Source organism: Erpetoichthys calabaricus, chromosome 13 (assembly GCF_900747795.2).
Source record: "Erpetoichthys calabaricus chromosome 13, fErpCal1.3, whole genome shotgun sequence".
In the NCBI taxonomy this organism is placed as follows: domain Eukaryota; kingdom Metazoa; phylum Chordata; class Cladistia; order Polypteriformes; family Polypteridae; genus Erpetoichthys; species Erpetoichthys calabaricus.
The window spans coordinates 110,561,086-110,581,213 of record NC_041406.2 but is presented as its reverse complement, the minus strand read 5'-3'; the positions used below and the strand labels follow the sequence as shown (position 1 = coordinate 110,581,213).

The window sequence follows — 20,128 nt, the reverse complement described above, 5'->3', positions numbered from 1 at the left end:
AGAAGCCACAGCTATGGCAATGTTACGTTTTGCTTGGATTTTTGCAAGGAGAAGGTTTATTAGGAATGTCTTACCAGTTCCTCCTGGAGCATCAAGGAAAAATACCGTGCCAGTGGCTGACGCAACGCTGCTCATGATTTGGTCATAAACTGACTTTTGGTCACTATTTAGCAAACGCTCGTTATTTGTGACTATATTGGCCAATTGCGAGGTGTTGTAAGATGTCTCTTTCAAGTACTCAGGATTTGACGTAAGTTGTACCAGTTCTGTTAAAGGTGAAGGCAAACCGTAATGATGAAGAGATTGACCTCCAATACCAATTACGTAGTTTTCAAGCAACTGTAGACAGTTGTTATAGATCAAATTTAACCACTGGTGGACTTCTGTTCGTATATGATCTTTTTCAGTCTGTCTCCTAATATCATCTGCTATGCTGTCTTTATGTTTTTCCCATAGGTTTAAGGGGTTTTCCATTTGGCAGAACACCAACATGACAGCAAACAGTTCACGGATCTTTTGAGGTGAGCGAGACAGAGCAGCTTCCTATAGAGTCTCGTCCCAGTTGATATCGTCATGTAATAAACCGAGTGCCCTGCAGGCTGACTTATAGGTCGGATGTAGGACACCATCAACTGTTCTGAGAGATTTGAAAGATGTGGGACCTGTGATTTTGTTGAGCAGCAGTCGAAGATGGTAGCATTCAGAGTTATTCGGGTGTACAGTGTAGACCCGTTCCAGCACATTATGCTTTTTCACTCCCGAATGTCCTGATACAGGGTTGCCTTGTTTTCTTCGACGAAACATGTTGTTTGCCCACACATAATATGATGGAATTTCATTATAATGAAGTTGTTTTGCAAAATCATCGTGTTTACAAAGGTCAAAGAATGCTTAAAGGGTGGTTTGTGGTGGATTGTGTACTTTATCGGCAACGTTGGCTTCTGTGAAATAAATTCTTTGTCCGTTGTCAAGATGCACAGCAAGATGAACGACCGGAGGGTAACGTTCGTGAATGGGAAAACAGAAAATGCGCCAGGCTGCTTTAGAGCTACTAATGTAACGACCAGCTTTGTATCGAGATACTTCGTCATTTTCATTTTGTATTGTAAATACTGCCTGGTCACTTCCCTTGTTAACACACTTGCAGATGTATTTGATTGATTTTACTGATTTGCAAAATTCGACATTGATGTGAGCATTGAAGAAGCGGGACAGCACAGGACTATAAGGGACCACCCATCTGTTGTCGATATCTACTCCTTTGATGTTAATTGTATGACCTCCATCAGCAGGTGCGCGCCGGCGGTACTGAGGGTAACCATCTTCTCCGGTCTGAGTTTCTGAGATGAACGGACGCGGGTACTTCTTAGTGCATATTCTGTTGATCATGCAGGGTGAGTTGATATTATGAGGTCCACATGGGCCGTGAATCATGGTGGATTTTACTATTTTGTGTAGGGCATGGTCAGTCTGTGGATCAGGAATTTCCGCACGGATGACTTCATCGATGAGAGCTGGTTTAATCCTATCTTTTAGCCACAATAGAATGTGTGCATGGGGAATACCTTGCTTTTGCCACTCTATGGTGTACATGTAGCAATTTGTACAGCCAAAAATGTTACTCTTCGTGAGCAAGTCTATGATTTTGCGAATCTTGAGATGAAGTACACGACTGATAAGGTCATGGCGATCGTGAGGTTTTTGATGTGGAAGGAGAATTTCAGTGATCTCAGGCCATTTAGGATTGCAAGTAAATGTGATGAATAAGTCAGGGCGGCCATAATGACGTACGTATATCATTGCGTCTTGTGTATGCTCGTGCATATAGCGAGGTTCTCCAGTGAAGGAAGATGGTAATATCACAGCTTGACCAAGTTCTATTAAATCAGTGTCGTTTTTGTCAATAGCATCTTTTAAGTGAACGTAATTTTCAGCTCGTAGTTTTTTCTGATTTAGTCTGATATAATTTAGTCGTTCGGATTCAATTTTTGCATACATATCAACTAAAAACTGATTTAATAAAGTTCGGAAGAAAAGGATAGAATTATCATGATGTTGTCTGATCATAAGGCGGTATGAATAGAAGTTTGCTGCAGAGACGGCTTTGTTCATAGGTAACTTACTGGTAGCATGAACTTGAGGTATAGACACAGAATAGCCGTCTTCACCATAGCAGAACATGAGAGGATATTGAAGTGCATCATAGGATCTGTGGGTTTCCTTAATGAGTTGTAGTTTATTGTCTCTGGTTTTCAAGACAATATCTCTACTGTTGAACGTTTGCCCAACGATGACAACACCAACTTGATGAACTGTGAGTTTATTAAATCTGCCTTTGTGTGCATGCAATGGTTTTTTGTCTGCGTGAATGACAACTTTGAAGTGTTTGTCATCATCTGAAGTACTGTCCATTGTGGAGTGGAAGTCCTGGATGTAAGTGTTACAGTCATGGAGCATTTTTTGTAATTGCTTGACCAGGGGTATGTTAAGTCCAGAAAAATTAGTGCAGCGGATTTGTGCTTCCTTTTCATCATCCCCGACAAAATAAATTTGTAAAAATTTGTGTTCCTCACTCGGCATAGGTAAAAGACTGCCAATCAAGTGATACACTTGTCCCTGAAGTTTAAATGAAGGCATAAAATTTCCCTCAACGATTTGTTTAGCACCAAATGACGTCATTTGAAATGCGCTGTTGTACTTTCGAATATTGTTCAAGAAATGCTCACTTTGAGGATGTTCGCCATTTAGCAGGCTCTCAAGAAGGTCAGGAAGCTTACGTAAAGGAGTGAAAGAGACTTTACCACCGTTACAGCACAAACCAGGAGACTCGCATTTCCACTTCTGAGCTTGACAATAGTCACAGTGAACATCAATGGATCCAATGTGTACTGTTTTGTCAGACTCATAATGTATGTTTGGGTCATACGCAAATCCACAATTGGCTTTTTTGATCCAAACCTGTTGTTTTCGTATGAGCCGCTTTTCATTATTGGGATCGTATCTAGAAACAGAAGCTCTATTAACTTGTGGATTTGCCTCCGTGTATTTAGCGACAGCATCTCTATGAACTTGTGGATTTGCTTGCGAGTATTTAGCCACAGCGTCCCTATGAACTTGTGGATTTGCTTGCGAGTATTTAGCTACAGCGTCCCTATTAACTTGTGGATTTGCTTGCGAGTATTTAGCCACAGCGTCCCTATTAACTTGTGGATGTGCCTGTGAGTATTTAGCCACAGCGTCCCTATTAACTTGTGGATGTGCCTGCGAGTATTTAGCCACAGCGTCCCTATGAACTTGTGGATGTGCTTGCGAGTATTTAGCCACAGCGTCCCTATGAACTTGTGAATTTGCTTGCGAGTATTTAGCCACAGCGTCCCTATGAACTTGTGGATTTGCTTCTGAGTATTTAGCCACAGCGTGTTTATTAAGTTGTGGATTTTTGTGCAAGTATTTGGCGGCAGCTGCACGAAGTTGCTTCCGTCTAGCTGCATCAGAAAATCTACCACGATGTCTGATACGCCTCCTTTTTACTGTGTTCTCACAGCTTGGATTGCTGCTGTCATAATCGGCTCGAGCTGGATTTGTGTTGAACTGACATTCGGTATGTGTCAATCGATATAAGCATACAACTGGCTTCATCAATAACTTCGCATCCATGTTTTGAGAGTTGAAATATTCATAAACATCAAAGTGTCCACTACTCAAATCGTCACCTGTGAATCTAAGATGTTTAAGAGGCATTGACGGTTCTCCAAAGGTGTAAAATATTTGGCCATTTCGGTATACTTGAAAGCGACAACCAAACAATTCAGCGGCAGCCATCAACTCACATGCAGAACCATAGGTGAAGGGCTTAAGCATTTCAGTCTTATAGTGCTCCTGTGTAGTATAATTATCTCCTGTACCATTATCAGTCCACACTTTGAACCTGTCCCAGTGATTTAATACATAAGACACAATGTCCCTGCGGATATCAAAAGTGAGCCTGATATGTCCGTGCAATATGTAACACAGAGAATGGAAAAGGCAGGCGCCATCTCCGGGCATACACACCACTCGGTAAGTGATACTTCTTTCATTGATGGTGATCACCTCGATAGACATTTTAATAGGGGTAGAGTTGCAAGAATAAAGGGAATGGGTACTTGATCAACAGCAGAGAAGTCGCGGATTAAATAAAGAAAATGGGTACCTGAACACTAAAGTAAGTGTAAAATATCTATACAATAACTATAACAATCTTAACAAATGAACAATAAAACAACGGAGAATCCGTGGATTAAATGTGCCTTATAAATTGCGCAGCGCCTTATATGGGTAGGCAGTCAGGAAAAGAAAGGGATTCAAATATATAAACGAAGAAAACAGCAGCAGAGAAGTCGCGGATTAAATAAAGAAAATGGGTATCTGAACACTAAAGTAAGTGTAAAATATCTACACAATAACTACAACAATGTTAAGAAATGAACAATAAAACAGCGGAGAACTCGTGGATTAAATGTGCCTTATAAACTGCGCAGCGGCTTATATGGGCAGGCAGTCAGGCAAAGAAAGGGATTCAAATATATAAACGAAGAAAACAGCAGCAGAGAAGTCGCGGATTAAATAAATAAAATGGGTACCTGAACACTAAAGTAAGTGTAAAATATCTACACAATAACTATAACAATCTTAACAAATGAACAATAAAACAGCGGCGAACCCGTGGATTAAATGTGCTTTATAAACTGCGGAGCGCCTTATATCGGCAGGCAGTCAGGCAAAGAAAGGGATTCAAATATACTGTATAAACGAAGAAAACAAAAGCAGAGAAGCCGCGGATGAAATGTGCCTTATATGCCGTTCGTTTATAACACAGCGAAAAAGATGTGTAAAGACCGCTTCACAAAAAAACTGCAGAGCACCTTAGCTTCCTTGGCGAAGCAAGGAAAAAGGACGGCTTTATATCTCGTTCGTTTATAAAACTGTGGATAAGCTTTGAAAAGAATGCCTCCTTGGCGAACTGCAGAGCGCCTTATGTTCCTTAGCGAAGCAAGGAAAAAGGACGGCCTTATATCTCGCTCGTTTATAACACAGCGAAAAAGATGTGTAAAGACCGCTTCACAAAAAAACTGCAGAGCACCTTAGCTTCCTTGGCGAAGCAAGGAAAAAGGACGGCCTTATATCTCGCTCGTTTATAACACAGCGAAAAAGATGTGTAAAGACCGCTTCACAAAAAAACTGCAGAGCACCTTAGCTTCCTTGTCGAAGCAAGGATAAAGGACGGCTTTATATCTCGTTCGTTTATAAAACTGTGGATAAGCTTTGAAAAGAATGCCTCCTTGGCGAAGCAAGGAAAGGAATTCACACACCGCAGCGAAGAACGGCTTTATATGGGCAGGCAGTCAATTACGTGAGGGGCGTGGTGATTTCCGCAGCAGCCGCAGGGAGGCGTGATGATGCAAGACGCAACCGCCTGCTATGGCCGTATACAGTATAAGAAAAAGGTTCCAGTTATGACTGTTACGCTTTGAATTTCGAAATGAAACCTGCCTAACTTTTGTACGTAAGCTGTAAGGAATGAGCCTGCCAAATTTCAGCCTTCCACCTACACGGGAAGTTGGAGAATTAGTGATGAGTCAGTCAGTCAGTCAGTGAGTGAGTGAATCAGTCAGTGAGGGCTTTGCCTTTTATTATTATATATATATATATATATATATATATATATATATATATACATACATATACACACATACATGAAGTTTCAATAACATAGAAATCAATATAAACAACATTAACATCATTATCATATGAGAATATGAAGTAATATATAAGAAGCACATTTCATATAAATATAAATTATTAAATAGTAAAATCTTCTTCTGTAATTTGCTACCGTGGCTATTCGTTTGTCTGTCCAGGATTTTAAATCACCTGTAGCTCGCAAACCGTTGCACCTATACACTTGAAATGTGGTACACATATAGTACGTCACGTCTACTATCCGCTTTATGGGTGATGATTGTATTACTCTTTTTATCTTTATTTTATTTTATTGTAGAATCAACTCCTATCTGCGCACACCAGGGCGGCCGTGGGCGGATGCGTATGGTGTATTCACTCCATGTTATCGTGCATTGCGCTGTCACTGGTATTTCGATAAAAGAATTTGAACAACATATAAGAAGCGTATAAATTATTAAACAGTAAAACATTAACATTTAAGAAGTAAAGTTACATTAAGTACTACTGCAGTGCCTTCGGGTATACCTCATTTTTTGTTTGCCCATTACATGCTTAAATGTATACATTTTTTGGTGCACCAACCCGAGAACATGCGACATATAACCGAGCGTGGGAGAAGCATGGATTTTAAACTCGCGTTGAGTTCATCTGCTGGTCTCCCTCGTGAAATAACTGGTAATGTTTGACTAAAATCTACGGCGAGTAAAACGACATTACCTCCTATTTTTTTTTTACGATCTCTGAGATCTTGCTTTTTTCGGTTCAAAGCTTCATAAGCTCTTTTATGTTCTATGGTGTACTTATCCCAAACCATCATCTTTGAATGTTGCAAGACTTTCGCCTTGCATGTAGATTGGGGTAATTACATTCATTGCATTCCTAGTCTGAATCACAATCTGATTGTATGGGTGGTTACCTGGCACTGTAGGGTTGCCACCCGTCCTTTAAAATACGGAATCGTCCCATATTTGAGAATGAAATTGCGCGTCCCGTTTTGAATCAATATGGGACGGGATTTGTCCCGTATTTTTTTTAAAGCAGCGTGTCATGCAAATCATCCCACACGCATTTTATGAAGATGCCTCCTTTCCTACTTTTGATTGGGTAATACTTGATGTCATCGTTAGTTTGATTGGTCTTTTTAACTGTCCAGTGAGGAGGGCGGGTCTTTTAAGTAGAGTCTGCAAAGTGTTGGCGCTGGGATGTGGCACCCGCTGCAGTATGCGTCCCTTATTTTTTTGTATTAAAAGTGGTAACCCTGCCTGGCAGGTAACACTTATGTTTGGTCATGAAGTCGTCTAAAATCCGCCACGTGCCCTCTTTTAATTGTGAGAAGCAGATATATATAGCCAAATTCTCGCGCTTCGTTGCGGCGAAGTACTGCTTTTAATTTTTTAAGAAGAAAATAAAACCTTTTTAAACGGATAGAAAATATACCAATAACAATTTGTTAAGGATCTGTTTTTTTGTGAACCTCGCTTTTCACAGCTGTCGCGCTACGGCGTGTGTTTCGTTTATTTGACAGTATGTAGATCGTGGTAATTACATTCATGGCATTCGTTTTCTGAATCACAATCTGACTGTATGGATGGTTACCTGCCAGGTTACGATTGTGGTTAGTCAGGAAGTCGCCTTACATCTGCCACGTGCCCTCTTTCTGTTCCCAGAAGCTGATCATAGAATGGTTTTAATAGTTAACTTTCAAATAATGCAAAGAGTATGCGACACGTGTTTCTCCCTAATTCTGGGCTCATCAGACATACACACTCCCTGCATCCCCTCTCGGGAATCGAATCTCTATCGTCAGCGCCAGAGTTGAAGCCCCTGACGTTGCGGTCAGCAAGTCGGCTAACATCCGCCATGTGCCGTCTTTCAGTTGCGAGAATCAGATCATAGAATGGTTGAAACTGTTGCCCCTAACGTTGCGCTACGGCGTGTGGTTCGTTTATACCTCGTGTCTTCTTATTAAACTTTTATCTCGCGAATATGTTATTGCAATCCGCAGCGGGAGCGTTTCTATAAACTTAATTTAAACTTACGTTTTACACCGTGCTTTGTTTCCCTTATGAACATGCTTGTATGCTTCACTCGCTCGTTTCTTATTGTTTTGCTCCCTTCTCAATTGTTTAATGAATTTTTTGTTCTTCCTCCTCCTTCATTTGTCCCTACTGCGTTCACAGTCTTGTCACGTGATTATGTGGGAGGCGTGATGACGTGACACTCAACTCCTCCTCCCACGGCCATCGAGCTGCCGTCCATTACAGTATATGGTGAAAAAAGAGGTTCCAGTTATGACCATTACGCGTTGAATTTTGAAATGAAACCTGCCTAACTTTTGTAAGTAAGCTGTAAGGAATCAGCCTGCCAAATTTCAGCCTTCCACCTACACGGGAAGTTGCAGAATTAGTGATGAGTCAGTCAGTCAGTGAGTCAGTGAGGGCTTTGCCTTTTATTAATTAGTATAGATTGATAATTTTCTTATACCAGCAACTGATTTGAAATGCCTTGGCTTGCCTATGCTTGTGGCAAAAAAGCTTGGACAAGGCCAAGTCAATATCATACACTGTCTGATTTGAACTAAGTTTTCAGACATTAGTTTCTCCAGTCAGTGATATAAAAATAGTTACTAACAAAATGTAAAGATGAAAAATTTATATATTTTCAAAAAGGTGATTAGATTTTCACTCAACATAACTACTCTCCCTTGTAACCCTACTAAATTATCACTGTATAAAATATATTTAAAAAATCACCATAAACTAAACCCAGACAAAGTACAGGTTGAAAACAATCACAGAAAGAAATGCTAAAATGACGACAAATGTCTTCCTAAATCCTTAAAGAATAATGAATGAAAAAAAATGACTGAGCTAAATGAAAACAATTTCTGGGTATGAAGTGTAAAAGCTGCCCTTCTGTAGAATTTGTAATTTGGTGAAGTAGTCACTGGTTATTCTTTGGCACTGATAGAAACTGAAGTAGTCGTGGATGTTGGAGTATTAAAGACAGAGTGAGAGAGGCTGAAGTGAGTTCTAAATATGTATTGTATAAATGATCTGCAAATGTTTCTCTGAAAAAGGATGTCCCACCTCAAAGGGTCAGCAGCTGTCAATCGTTGTCTTTCCCATTATTTCTCAGTAGGTGGCTACTTTTTTACACAAAACAATCTGCAAATATATAAATGGATAACAACTAACAACAACAATAAGCAGAGGAAATAAATGACAAAAATTATGTAGCACCGCTACACTCTTTACTTCAATCTTCTTCTTTGGTTCTTCTTGACATAACATTTTCCAACTCACTTAATCTAAATCAAAGTCTTGGTGGAAAACAGTCCTAAGTACACTGACAAATTACAATTATTAATCAACCTGATATCTTTGGAGATATGGGAACAAAACCCACACAGACATGAGGATGTAAACTCCATATAGGCAATGAACAGGTTTGGTTTTTCAAACCAAAAAACGGGATCGCTGTAGCAGTAGCACTAACAAACTTTCCACTACGTCTCCTTCTTCATGATATGCGTGACCTGTTTGTTGAATAGAAAAGTAACTGAAAGGCTACAACAGAGCACAGTCTTTATCCAATTTTGAATCAGTTCAAATTTAAGTGAAAAGATCCCTTTAGCCCTTGAGGATTTGTTTCTTGGACTGCAGTCTGTTTTAGTGTGTTTCTCAAAGCTGACATTCAAAGATAACACTCTCCAGAAACTATTTGTTCCCAAAATGTTCCCCTTGACTTTGTAGCCCCGTAATCAGTGACCATTTAGTCATCGATGTCTGTCTTTTTCTTTGAAGATATGCTACTGTTGGTTTGCCATTTTTACTGCATTTTCATCTAACTTTTTCCTTTTGTGTGATTCCTATATTTGTAAATATCCGTTGATGACATTATGAAGTCTTATTTTGCAATGTTCTTTATGAAAGGCCCTATAATGTGTAGATTTTCTAGCAGGAAGTATAGCACATTAAAGGAAGCTGAACACTGCACTATAGGAGTGTCTAATACTAATACAGCTAATATTTTAAAGCTTGTGTTACTACACGTTTTTTTTCTAATAGTACTTCTTACTATTACCAAAAAAAAAAAAGAGCCTTTTTTCTACACAAGTGCTGGCAACCTTTGCCAGTGTGCTTACTCAACCGCACTCATCCGTTTTAAGGAAACATCATTTCTACTAAAAATATTTTTCTTTCTTCTTTCACAGCAGTGTCCTTGCTTTGGCATTCTGCTTTTGAGATTTCATTCTCGTTCTGAGCTTGTTTTAACATGCTCTTCATCTTCATTGAGACGTTACTACTCTACTGAGGAAGTTTTTAGGCAGCCTGAAGTAGCTTTCTTTTCTTCTCAACTGACAAAATTTCACCTTTGTCTAAATCCTCTGAAATGCTTGAGCATAGGCAAGACATTTAATGTGATGTACCCAAAGATACAAGGTTTACTACATGAGAAACCTGAAGGATCTGACAGTGGACAGGGTTATACTCCAGTATGTTAGTGAGGTTGCTGAAATTTGCTGAGATCCATGACCTTTGTTGTGGAACTTCTGGATGCTCACATCACACAGAATCAACCCAAGGTCATACATAATATGTTGTTTACAAGCCTACTTCATCTACTGTAGTTCAGGGTTGTAGGAGACTGGAGTCTAACCATGCAGCACTGGCAAGAATTAACCTTGGTCAAAATTAGACATCGGACACCTGTCTCATAAAAACAACTTCATTTTATAAGATGTGATGTTTAGACTGTAATCTGAAAAAGGTGTAAGATATAAAGGCCCAAAAAGAAAAACTCGTACATGATAAAACTGCTAGGTATAGTGGACTGAAACGATTAGACCACAGGATGATGAATATTTAGTTTAATAACACTTGCAGATGATAGAATCAAAAATAAAACCTGGGTCAGACAGCAACAAAAATCCAGGTTGTTAAACAGCCAGATAGTGAGACACAAAGGTGTCAGACTTCAAAATGTCATAGCTGCAGGATTTTAAGATGTAATATGATCTGGTGTTAATGGTGCAAAATCCAAGATAGCACAGTTACTACATATTTAGATCAAACATAAAATTAAAAGATTTAATCTAATGGAATCAGACTTGTGGTTGATAAAGCTGCTGCATGCTCTAGGCTTACAGAATTAACTTCCAGCATGCTTAAGGTCTGTCTTTATTGGACTAACAAGATCCGTTGAAAGATAAATGTAGGCTAGATCGGTCACTAAAATACTACATCTTTGAAATCTCTTGAGATTATACTACAAGATAAGAATTGCTAATAGCTTCTAGGATTTGTGCGCAATGTGATAAAGCTGACTGATATAAAAATCTGACAAGGAAGACTCCTACACTATAAATCTACTACGTGCTGGTAGCTGCCCAGATCCTAATCATATATAGCACAGTTGCAGAATAATGAGATTTCCCATGCCATGGAAATATTACAAAAATGTGAGCTGTGACTAGGTTGTAAGCTAAGATAATTAAGAGGATACCAAGAATACCAGGTTGAAATTATTTTAGACTGTTCACTTAAGACAGAATCAGAATTAAAAAAATGAGAACAATCACACATGAAAGAATCAGACTTCAAAGTCAAAATGTTACATAATTTGTGACCTGAGAGGATCATTCTACCAAGTTTTAGTTGCATTGGAAATTGAGATCTGACCCACTGAGAATGCAAGATAATAATGCCTCCATCTTGTTCATAACATTTGACACTGAAGTCTAACCGCTCAGACATCAAAGTTGTAAAGGCCTAAATGTTCAGGTCTAGCAGAATCGGACAAAGAGATCACACGTCTTCTGGATGTTAATATTAAATAGAATCAGAAACCAATCTGATTAAACTACAAGATGATGATGATTGTATGAATTAGTCTGTTGTCTGATAAAGATAAAAATGCAGAATTCTGACCAGGCTTCTAAATAAAATAATCATACTGTATGAGGAGGTGGCAAGATTTTGGTAAGTGATGGGACTTAAAAGATGGCACATAACGAGGAACATCCACAGGAAGCCTCCAAGCCGCAGTGAGAGTGCATTACACGTACAGCAGGAGAGGCAATATGAGAGTGTAGGGACAGGAAAGTAGGCGGTAAGCCTGAAATATGTGCTGCATCCCACACAATGGCATAAGAAAGGGGCATCAGTAAAAGGACAGTCTTCTCCCATGGAACTGGGTGGCAGGCAACCCAGCTGTTTAAACAAAAGAGATACCCAAGGAGACAACACTTCCTGCGTGCTAGAGGGCACACAGTCCAAGGAGGGAGTCATGGGGACTGTGTTGTCCCTTTAATTGAATAGGCAGCTGGATTGCTGCATTCGAGACTTGGCCATTTGTGAGAATTAGGAATAAAGTTGTTGGTGAAGAGAAATGTGGGCAAATCACCTACCTGTACAGGCTGGGGTTTCAAAGCCTGTAGGCTGTTAGAATGTTATTTTATTTATTTATTACTTTTGTTTGCATTCACGTTGTATTGTCTTGAGTTCATCTTCCCTTGAGTTTTGTGTGAGTTATATTTTTGTGTCTCTTGTTTTCCTCTCACATCTCCAAAGACATGCAGGTTGGGTTAATTGGCAAGTGTGGGTACATGGCAGGAGTTGACCAGTGTTCCTTCTATAGACTATCATGGTGTGAGCAAAAAGTACTGATGACATTACTCTCTGAGCACTACTTACTAACTATTTACTTACTTGTGAATTTCCCCTTGGGATTAATAAAGTATCTATCTATCTATCTATCTATCTATCTATCTATCTATCTATCTATCTATCTATCTATCTATCTATCTACTATTATACAATATAATTATCTATTTATATATAAAAAAACATTATGCTTTACAAAACACACTTCAAGATTTATTTATTCAAGTAGCATGTTTATTTTAACTTTTGAACTACATATGATTTATTAATTCTTTAATAAAGCTGATTTGATATGATCTATATTGCTCAGGACCTTAAGTAAAAAAAAATGTGTGGGGTATTTGACTGTGTACCTTTTGTAAATAGTGCATTACATATATGGAGATTATTAATAACTCTTTATTGCCTAAAAAGTAGATTTGAAGACAAACTTAGTTTAGTTTATTTCAGTATGTTATTCATTAACTGCCTGTTCCTCCCGGCATACTGAACAGTTATCTCAATGCTGAATGTATGCATTTGGCTTCTGCATGCCCAATTTATTGTACACAGGCTGCATTATGTTTCCCCCCAGAGTTGTGGAGGAGTAGATCACACTGACACACACAATGTGTTTACATTCCCCTCAATAATCCAGTTATTCACAGAAACCTGACTTCTAAAATGTCATGTAAACCCATATTCCGATTACAGAAATCGGGTTTTTGGCCTCTGAGAAAACTGATTAACGGAGGGTAGATTTCTCAGTAAGTAATCCAATTATGTGGCCATGTAAACCCTTAATTGGGTTATTATTCAGGATTTTGTAGTCTGCACATGTTCGTTGTACTGTCAGCCCGCGCATGTATTTTATTCACAGACGCTTTCAGTAGCTGTGGAGTAGAAGCATCCACAAAATACATTTCCAGAGAGAAATGTTCAGGCGATCGCTTTATTCCTTTTCCCGCTGAAGTAATCTTAGTATTTAGTCTCAGTATTTCAAAAATAGCTAAATTTGTGTTGATGAGCTGAATGTACAGTGCTAAACACAGCAACACAATCATCAGAGCAGTAAAGTAATGTGTTAAAAATGCCATGCATTAAGTGGTCTGGTTACTTTTTAAAGCACTGAGTAACCTAACTCAATACTTATTTTATTGAAGTAAAAATATGCATGTTATTATTATTCCAACAGCACTTGGTGTAAAGCAAGAAGCACATGTACTGGGTTCTATAAATAAAGAATAAATTTAAATAAACATAACTATAAAACCCAAGAAAATGATCACATACGTCATACTTATTTTGTGATTCACAGTGGCTGATTATGACATTTAACTCTTCTTTGTGCAGATTAATAATGTTGGAGCATTTTGCCAAATGAAAACTCCAGAAGACTACTGCATGTAAATGTGGATTATTGGGAAATTTGGTTTTTGGCTTAATATGGTTATTCACCTTAACCCAATTATGTGTGTGCATGTAAAAGCACTGACAGACAATGGCAGCAGATATTGACTCTTAGAATTAATGTTTATTAGGTTTTTTGTGCATGTGGCCTCAGGAAACACCATAGTCTTTATAAACTAAGTCTCACTGTAGGCCTTGGGAGGCACCTGATCAAGTCCCTGCTTCCTCACAGGAGTCATCATCTTTCTTAGCTGTCCGTGTCGCTGCACCTGCTGTCTTTTTTTCCTTTTCTAATCTGAAATGTATCTCTGTTCAGCATAGCTGTTTCTATGTCACTCCGGCATGCATTCCCCGGCAAACACTCACCTGCATATTTCCACACACTGTGAACAGATAGCCTTTGTAAGTTGGCATAAGACAAATTAATTGGGTCGGTTTAATGCTAATTTTTTAAGGATTCTTCTATGGGCTGCTTTGCTGTCTGCCTTTTGTAAATTTTAGGCAGGACAGAAAGGTTGGAGATTTGGTGATTTCTTGACTTGCTTCTAGCAAATATTATGTACTAAACATTGAGTTCCTAATCTGTGTTTGAAGCCACTAGGATAGTCTCTAAACTCTTGTGACCATAATAAGCAGGTTTGAGACTATTATGTTATACAGAGTATGTATTTTGTCTGCTTATGATTGTTTGGTGTGTGGAGGGCTACAATAAGTGCCCCTCTTATCATGGATAATATGATGCAAAGAGCAGACAAGATCAGACTGATACATGATGAAGTGGCAGAATACTTGGGTTTTCTGATGATTATGAAGATTATACTGGATAAAACTCCAAGAAGATAATGTTCAGCTGTGACTGCATCAGCTTTTTAGATTATAAAGTGACATGGCAATGAGTAATTAAAAGTACTCTTCAAAACCATAAAGCTACTGATATCAACATTTGACAACTATCCATATTGAAGCCCACTTAGTCCAGTTATAGGATCACAGGGCATATTACAACATAGAAACAAAATTCACTAAACAATACCAATGGTGGGTGTTCAGTTATTCTAACATGCACATCTCTGGGATGTGGATGGCACATTGGAGTGCTTGGAGAAATATCTATGCTGATAAGGTTCTGCGGCATTAGTGGCTGGACTGGAATTCAATCTCCATTTCCTATAGAGGTGAGGTAGCAGTTCTAACCACTATAAAAAATGTACCACCATGTGATTAAACCAGGGGTGTCAAACTCATGGCCTGGAGGTCCTTATTGGCTAACCCTTTTCCTAATCGGTGACCAGTTTTCATTGCTTATTAACTTCTTTTTCCTTCATGTTAATAGCCTTGCCTTTAAGGAATCAGTCTGAATTGATTCTTTTCTTCATTAAGTGATAGCCAAACAGAAATGAGACGTGAAACGAGCCGATGGTTGACTAGCTAAACAGGGGCTTCAAATTCCAACCAATTTCACTCCAACCAGTTTCTTAATGAGAAGCGGATTCTTTCAGTTAATTAAACCCAATATTTAATTCCATGGCTTGTTGCTGCTATTATTCTACCACAGCAGACATTTCCAAAACCGTTGATCTTCTGTTTTTTCTAAGAACATTGTCAAAATGTTTTAGTCACCTGAGAGATCAACCTTACTGAGACCGTCACTTTTCTTTATATTTAGATGTTTTGTGATGGGCGCAGGTGAACTGATCATGTGGCGGTTTTGTTTGTGTCTCATTATTGTTTGGCTGCTAATTAAGGAAAAAGAAACAATTAAGGGGCCTGAGTCAACTTAATTAAAACTAAGGAAAAAGAATTTAATTAGCAGCAAAAACTGGTCACTAATTAAGAAGATGGTTAGAATGAAAACCTGCAGCCAATGCGGCCCTCCATAACTGGAGTTCAACATCCCTGAATTAAACCATTGGATTTTGATAATTTCAAGAATTACAGACTGTTTCCATCACACTGTAAACTAACAAAATCTCACTTGATCGGATTCTATTGTAGTAAAGTTTAGACGTGATCAGATTTCTAAGTAATAATATATCATGATGTTCCGGTTTGTTAGAATCAGATTCCTGGGTTATGAAGCTGCAGAATGATGAGCTATGAGAATACCCTGACAGAACTGACCACCACTGCTTTAAAAGTCTGGGATTTTTGAACATTAGAAAAATTGTGATGAGAAAGGCCATTTGGCCGAACAAACTTGTTCGTCCTTTTCATCTAGATTGTCTAGGACAATATCAAGTCGAGATCTTAAGGTCTCTTACGTCCACTGCACTACTCGGTAATTTATCCCATGTATCTTTGGAAATTATGTTATTGTTGTTGACATCAACAGTCTACTGATCTGCAGTGAAAGGACAGGAATAAATGACAACACCAACCCTCAACTTGGTGTGGAATTACCATTTGTTAAGCAAGAACTTTGTCTCACAAGTGTGTGCATGTCTGACACTGTCCTTCTACCTAGTTTGGTATCATCTGCAAACTTGACCAGCTTATTAATTATACTCTTGTCAAAATCGTTTTTATATGTTGAACTGAGCAGCGGCCCCAGCACTGAAACCTGAGAGACACCACTGTTAATATTGCCTACTATAATTCTGAAAAAGTTTCCTCTCAATATAACCCTTTGCTTCATGTGTTTGAGTCTACAGCATTTTGCACCCACCTACACACTGCATCCTGAATTCTCACTTGTTTTTGGTTTTTTTTAGGTCTACGCCCGGCCTCTTGTAAGGGATCTTATACAAAACCTTCTGAAATTAAGGTATAATAAATATATGCACCTCTGCTTACCTTACACTATTGTTGCATCCTCTTAGAATTACAACATATGAGTAGTACTAGGGTGTTGTACCGTGTTAGCCATTATGAATGTAGAGAAAAGCCAAGCAAAATGACACCTTTTATTGGCTAACTAGAAAGATTACAATATGCAAGCTTTTGAGGCAACTCAGGCCCCTTCTTCAGGCAAGATGTATGAGTGAAACACAACCTCCTCCATGTGAACCCACGTTGAATATTTCCTAATAAAGTACATCTGGGCAGCACGGTGGCATAGTGGGTAGCGCTGCTGCCTCGCAGTTGGGAGACCTGGGGACCTGGGTTCGCTTCCCGGGTCCTCCCTGTGTGGAGTTTGCATGTTCTCCCCGTGTCTGCGTGGGTTTCCTCTCACAGTCCAAAGACATGCTGGTTAGGTGGATTGGCGATTCTAAATTGGCCCTAGTGTGTGCTTGGTGTGTTTGTGTGTGTCCAGCGGTGGGTTGGCACCCTGCCCGGGATTGGTTCCTGCCTTGTGCCCTGTGTTGGCTGGGATTGGCTCCAGCAGACTCTGTGACCCTGTGTTCGGATTCAGCAGGTTGGAAAATGGATGGATGGAGTACCTTTGTTCTAGACATGTGCTGCTCAGTGTTTTTTTTTAATTAATAATGGCTTCCATCAATTTAACTGTGGTGCATGCTAAGTTTACTCTCCAGTAGTAACTTGGATCTGCCTGTCACCGTTCTTAAATGATGGGATAATATTTACTAGCTTCCAATCCTTAGGAATTTCCTCAGTGTACAGAGATTTTAAAGGATTAGACTTTAAGACATTGAAGGTGCTGTTGTAATCATCTGTAGATTAAATTTATTTTAACTTCTCATTGATAATTATTTTCTTCCGAAATTAATTTAGTTAATTAATAGTATTTATTTTTTGTTGATATCGTTGTTCGGTGCTCAGCATCAAACTTGGTATTTAGAGTGGCATTTTTGTTGCAGTGTGTCCAATAATAACATTGTGGAAGGTGGGGAATGACAGCTGTCCACAAATGCAGAAAAACACCATAGAAGAAGTATATCTAATAAGAGTATAATTATTAAACAAATAAATTCATGGAAAGTGATAAGTAATGGAAACGATATAAAGTACAAAATAAATTGATATAATAAACCTTATGTGGCCTGGGTCTTCCTGTGCCGGCTTTAGTTTCTCACTATTATGTGGACACTTCAATCAGTTGCGGACATTCTTACTTTGCTCACTGTTCACTCCTATCAACTCCTTTTGTTTTCTTTCCCTTTCTGATCCCCTTTTTCTTTCCTGTCAAGTTCTTTTCACCTACTTGGCCCCGATTCCTACCCAAACAACATAAAGAATGAAGGCAGCCTTAAACCCCTACCAAAGTTGCTCTCTGTGTCTTCTCGGGGACATTTTCCACTGTGACAGATTAGGTCGCTCTCGCTCCCTTGAACCCTCAGACCAGATGTCAGACACCAGGTAAAAGTCCAATAATTGAATTTATTTGAACAAATATGTGCACAAAGCACCTTCCTCTCCACAATACTCCTATAATACACAATAGTAATCACTACAATAATCCTCCACACTCCCAGACACGTTGCCACCCTTCCACCCAGCTCAGCTCCACTTCTGGGATCTCCCACAATCCTTTTATAGTCCGTGACCCGGAAGTGCTGCTAAGCCCTCAGTCCATGTGATTACCCAGCACTTCCGGGTCAAATGAAAACTCCTTTCCTTCATCAGCCCGGACGTATATCATTTCTTCCGTTCCTGTGACTTGGAAATACTTCCGGGCTATATGGAAAGTATAAATCCCTGGGCCTCCCTGCAGCGACTCCTGGCGGTCCCCGTGGTATCCAGCAGGGCTGTGCAATATAACTCCACTGTCTATGATTACCTGCTGGCATTCGGGGAACCTCCATGCTGCAAGGAGGGCTCCATCTGGCAGCCTGGGGGTATTGGCCGGGATGAATGGCCGGCCATATCTCACACCACACACATGCCCTCTAATAGCTCCAAGATGTTGCTATAATCAACCTCCCCTCCGGTGCACCCCAAAATTTCACCATATCTCCACCTGGCTGTAAACCACTTCTGCTTTGATGGAAAAATATGTTGTAATTAGTCAGCTGCATCTTACAGGGAATAACAGCATTTTTCCTGTTGACTATTCCCTCTTCCTGCCTGCACTTCTTGCCCCAATTGGAGACTCTGCTATGCATGTCAAAAACCATCTTATTTCAAGCTGAAAGATGGCAATAATACTTAAGAAGGAAAGACTATTAACAAAAAACAGAATTCAAAAAGTTAATTTTAAGACTTTTATGCTACTGAGTAAAGCGTGTTTTCTGGATTACCCTTTTATGGATGTTTGCCCAATTTGTTAACCTCTGCTTTTCTTAGGGTTATTTATGTTCAACATGTTCAGATCTCTGCCAGAAAGATACAAAATATATTTTTTTATTTGTCCTTTTGATAGAATGATGGTCTTGATTGTCCCATTGTTGATATATTACAGTTGACAACTTCAGTGTATTAATTCTTCAAAATATTCATTTCTGATAGACACATCATGTCCATGTTAAAAAGATGCAGGACAGCTGCACGTGAATGTGTTAAAAAGGTTCTTGATCTAAGTTAAAATGAAATGCTGGATACCAAAATATGTTGGGATTAGAAGTCATTGTGGTGGAGGCACAACCAAGGCGTACTGTTCAAATTTAAAATGAACCCTGTAGTAATGCCTTACTCACTATGAGGTTACATTACAGGCAGTCTTATGTACAAAGGCAAGTTTCATGAAAACATGATGATGAGAACAATAGCAGTTTATGAAGTCTGTGTGGCCCAGCCTACTGGGAGATAATGTGGAGGAGTTGTTGTGGAGTACACAGAGTTTGGTTAGTGCAACAAGTAAAAACTATTGAGAGTGCATGAGATAATCACCCCAGTTTTCAGTGCATGGCTCCATTCACAAAATATCTCTATATGCAGATGATATTTTTATTTTTCCTAGGTGACGCCCCTCTTGATCTTCCCGATATTTTTCAATTATTTGAAATCCAATGAGCACCTTACAAGATAAGCTGATCTAAATCTGCTCTCTTACCCATGAATTCCCTCAGTAAGCATTTTTCCTTTTCTCCCTCCATCCCTTTAGCTACATCAATTAAGCATCATGACATACACATTTCTGTCTTATTGCAAGATACCATTATTTGTAATTATCTCTGGCTACGTCCACACTACAAAATTTTCATTTGAAGCTGTGTTTTTAAACCAAAACAATGTTTGTCCATACTAGTGTTTTCATATTGTTTACAAAACTATTTTCATTCACGCTGAAATGACCAAAAATGCGTATAAAGTAGCTGTTCATATGTACTAGACATCATGCGCACATTGGCGGAAGAATCCTTGAAGGGGTGGTAATGCTGCTGAATATGGGATTTATTGCAAAAACTGTAATTGCCAGTAATTTATTTACATTTTGCGCATTCAAATGGAACAAGATGCAATTTAAATACTTATAGTTAAGCAACACAACAAGTGCCATGGAAGTCAGC

At 39.0% G+C, this 20,128-nt stretch overlaps 1 protein-coding gene across 1 annotated transcript; it reads right to left on the bottom strand.

The window, feature by feature from the left end:
• Positions 1-1,152: 1,152 nt before the first annotated feature.
• LOC127530010 (uncharacterized) lies at positions 1,153-18,484 on the bottom strand (the record flags this gene model as incomplete). The annotated part of the gene is made up of 2 exons (XM_051935567.1): positions 18,460-18,484; positions 1,153-1,964 (listed from the first exon to the last, which is right to left on the bottom strand). Coding segments are annotated over exons 1-2 (837 nt in total), but the record flags the coding sequence as incomplete, so codon positions are not given.
• Positions 18,485-20,128: the final 1,644 nt, after the last annotated feature.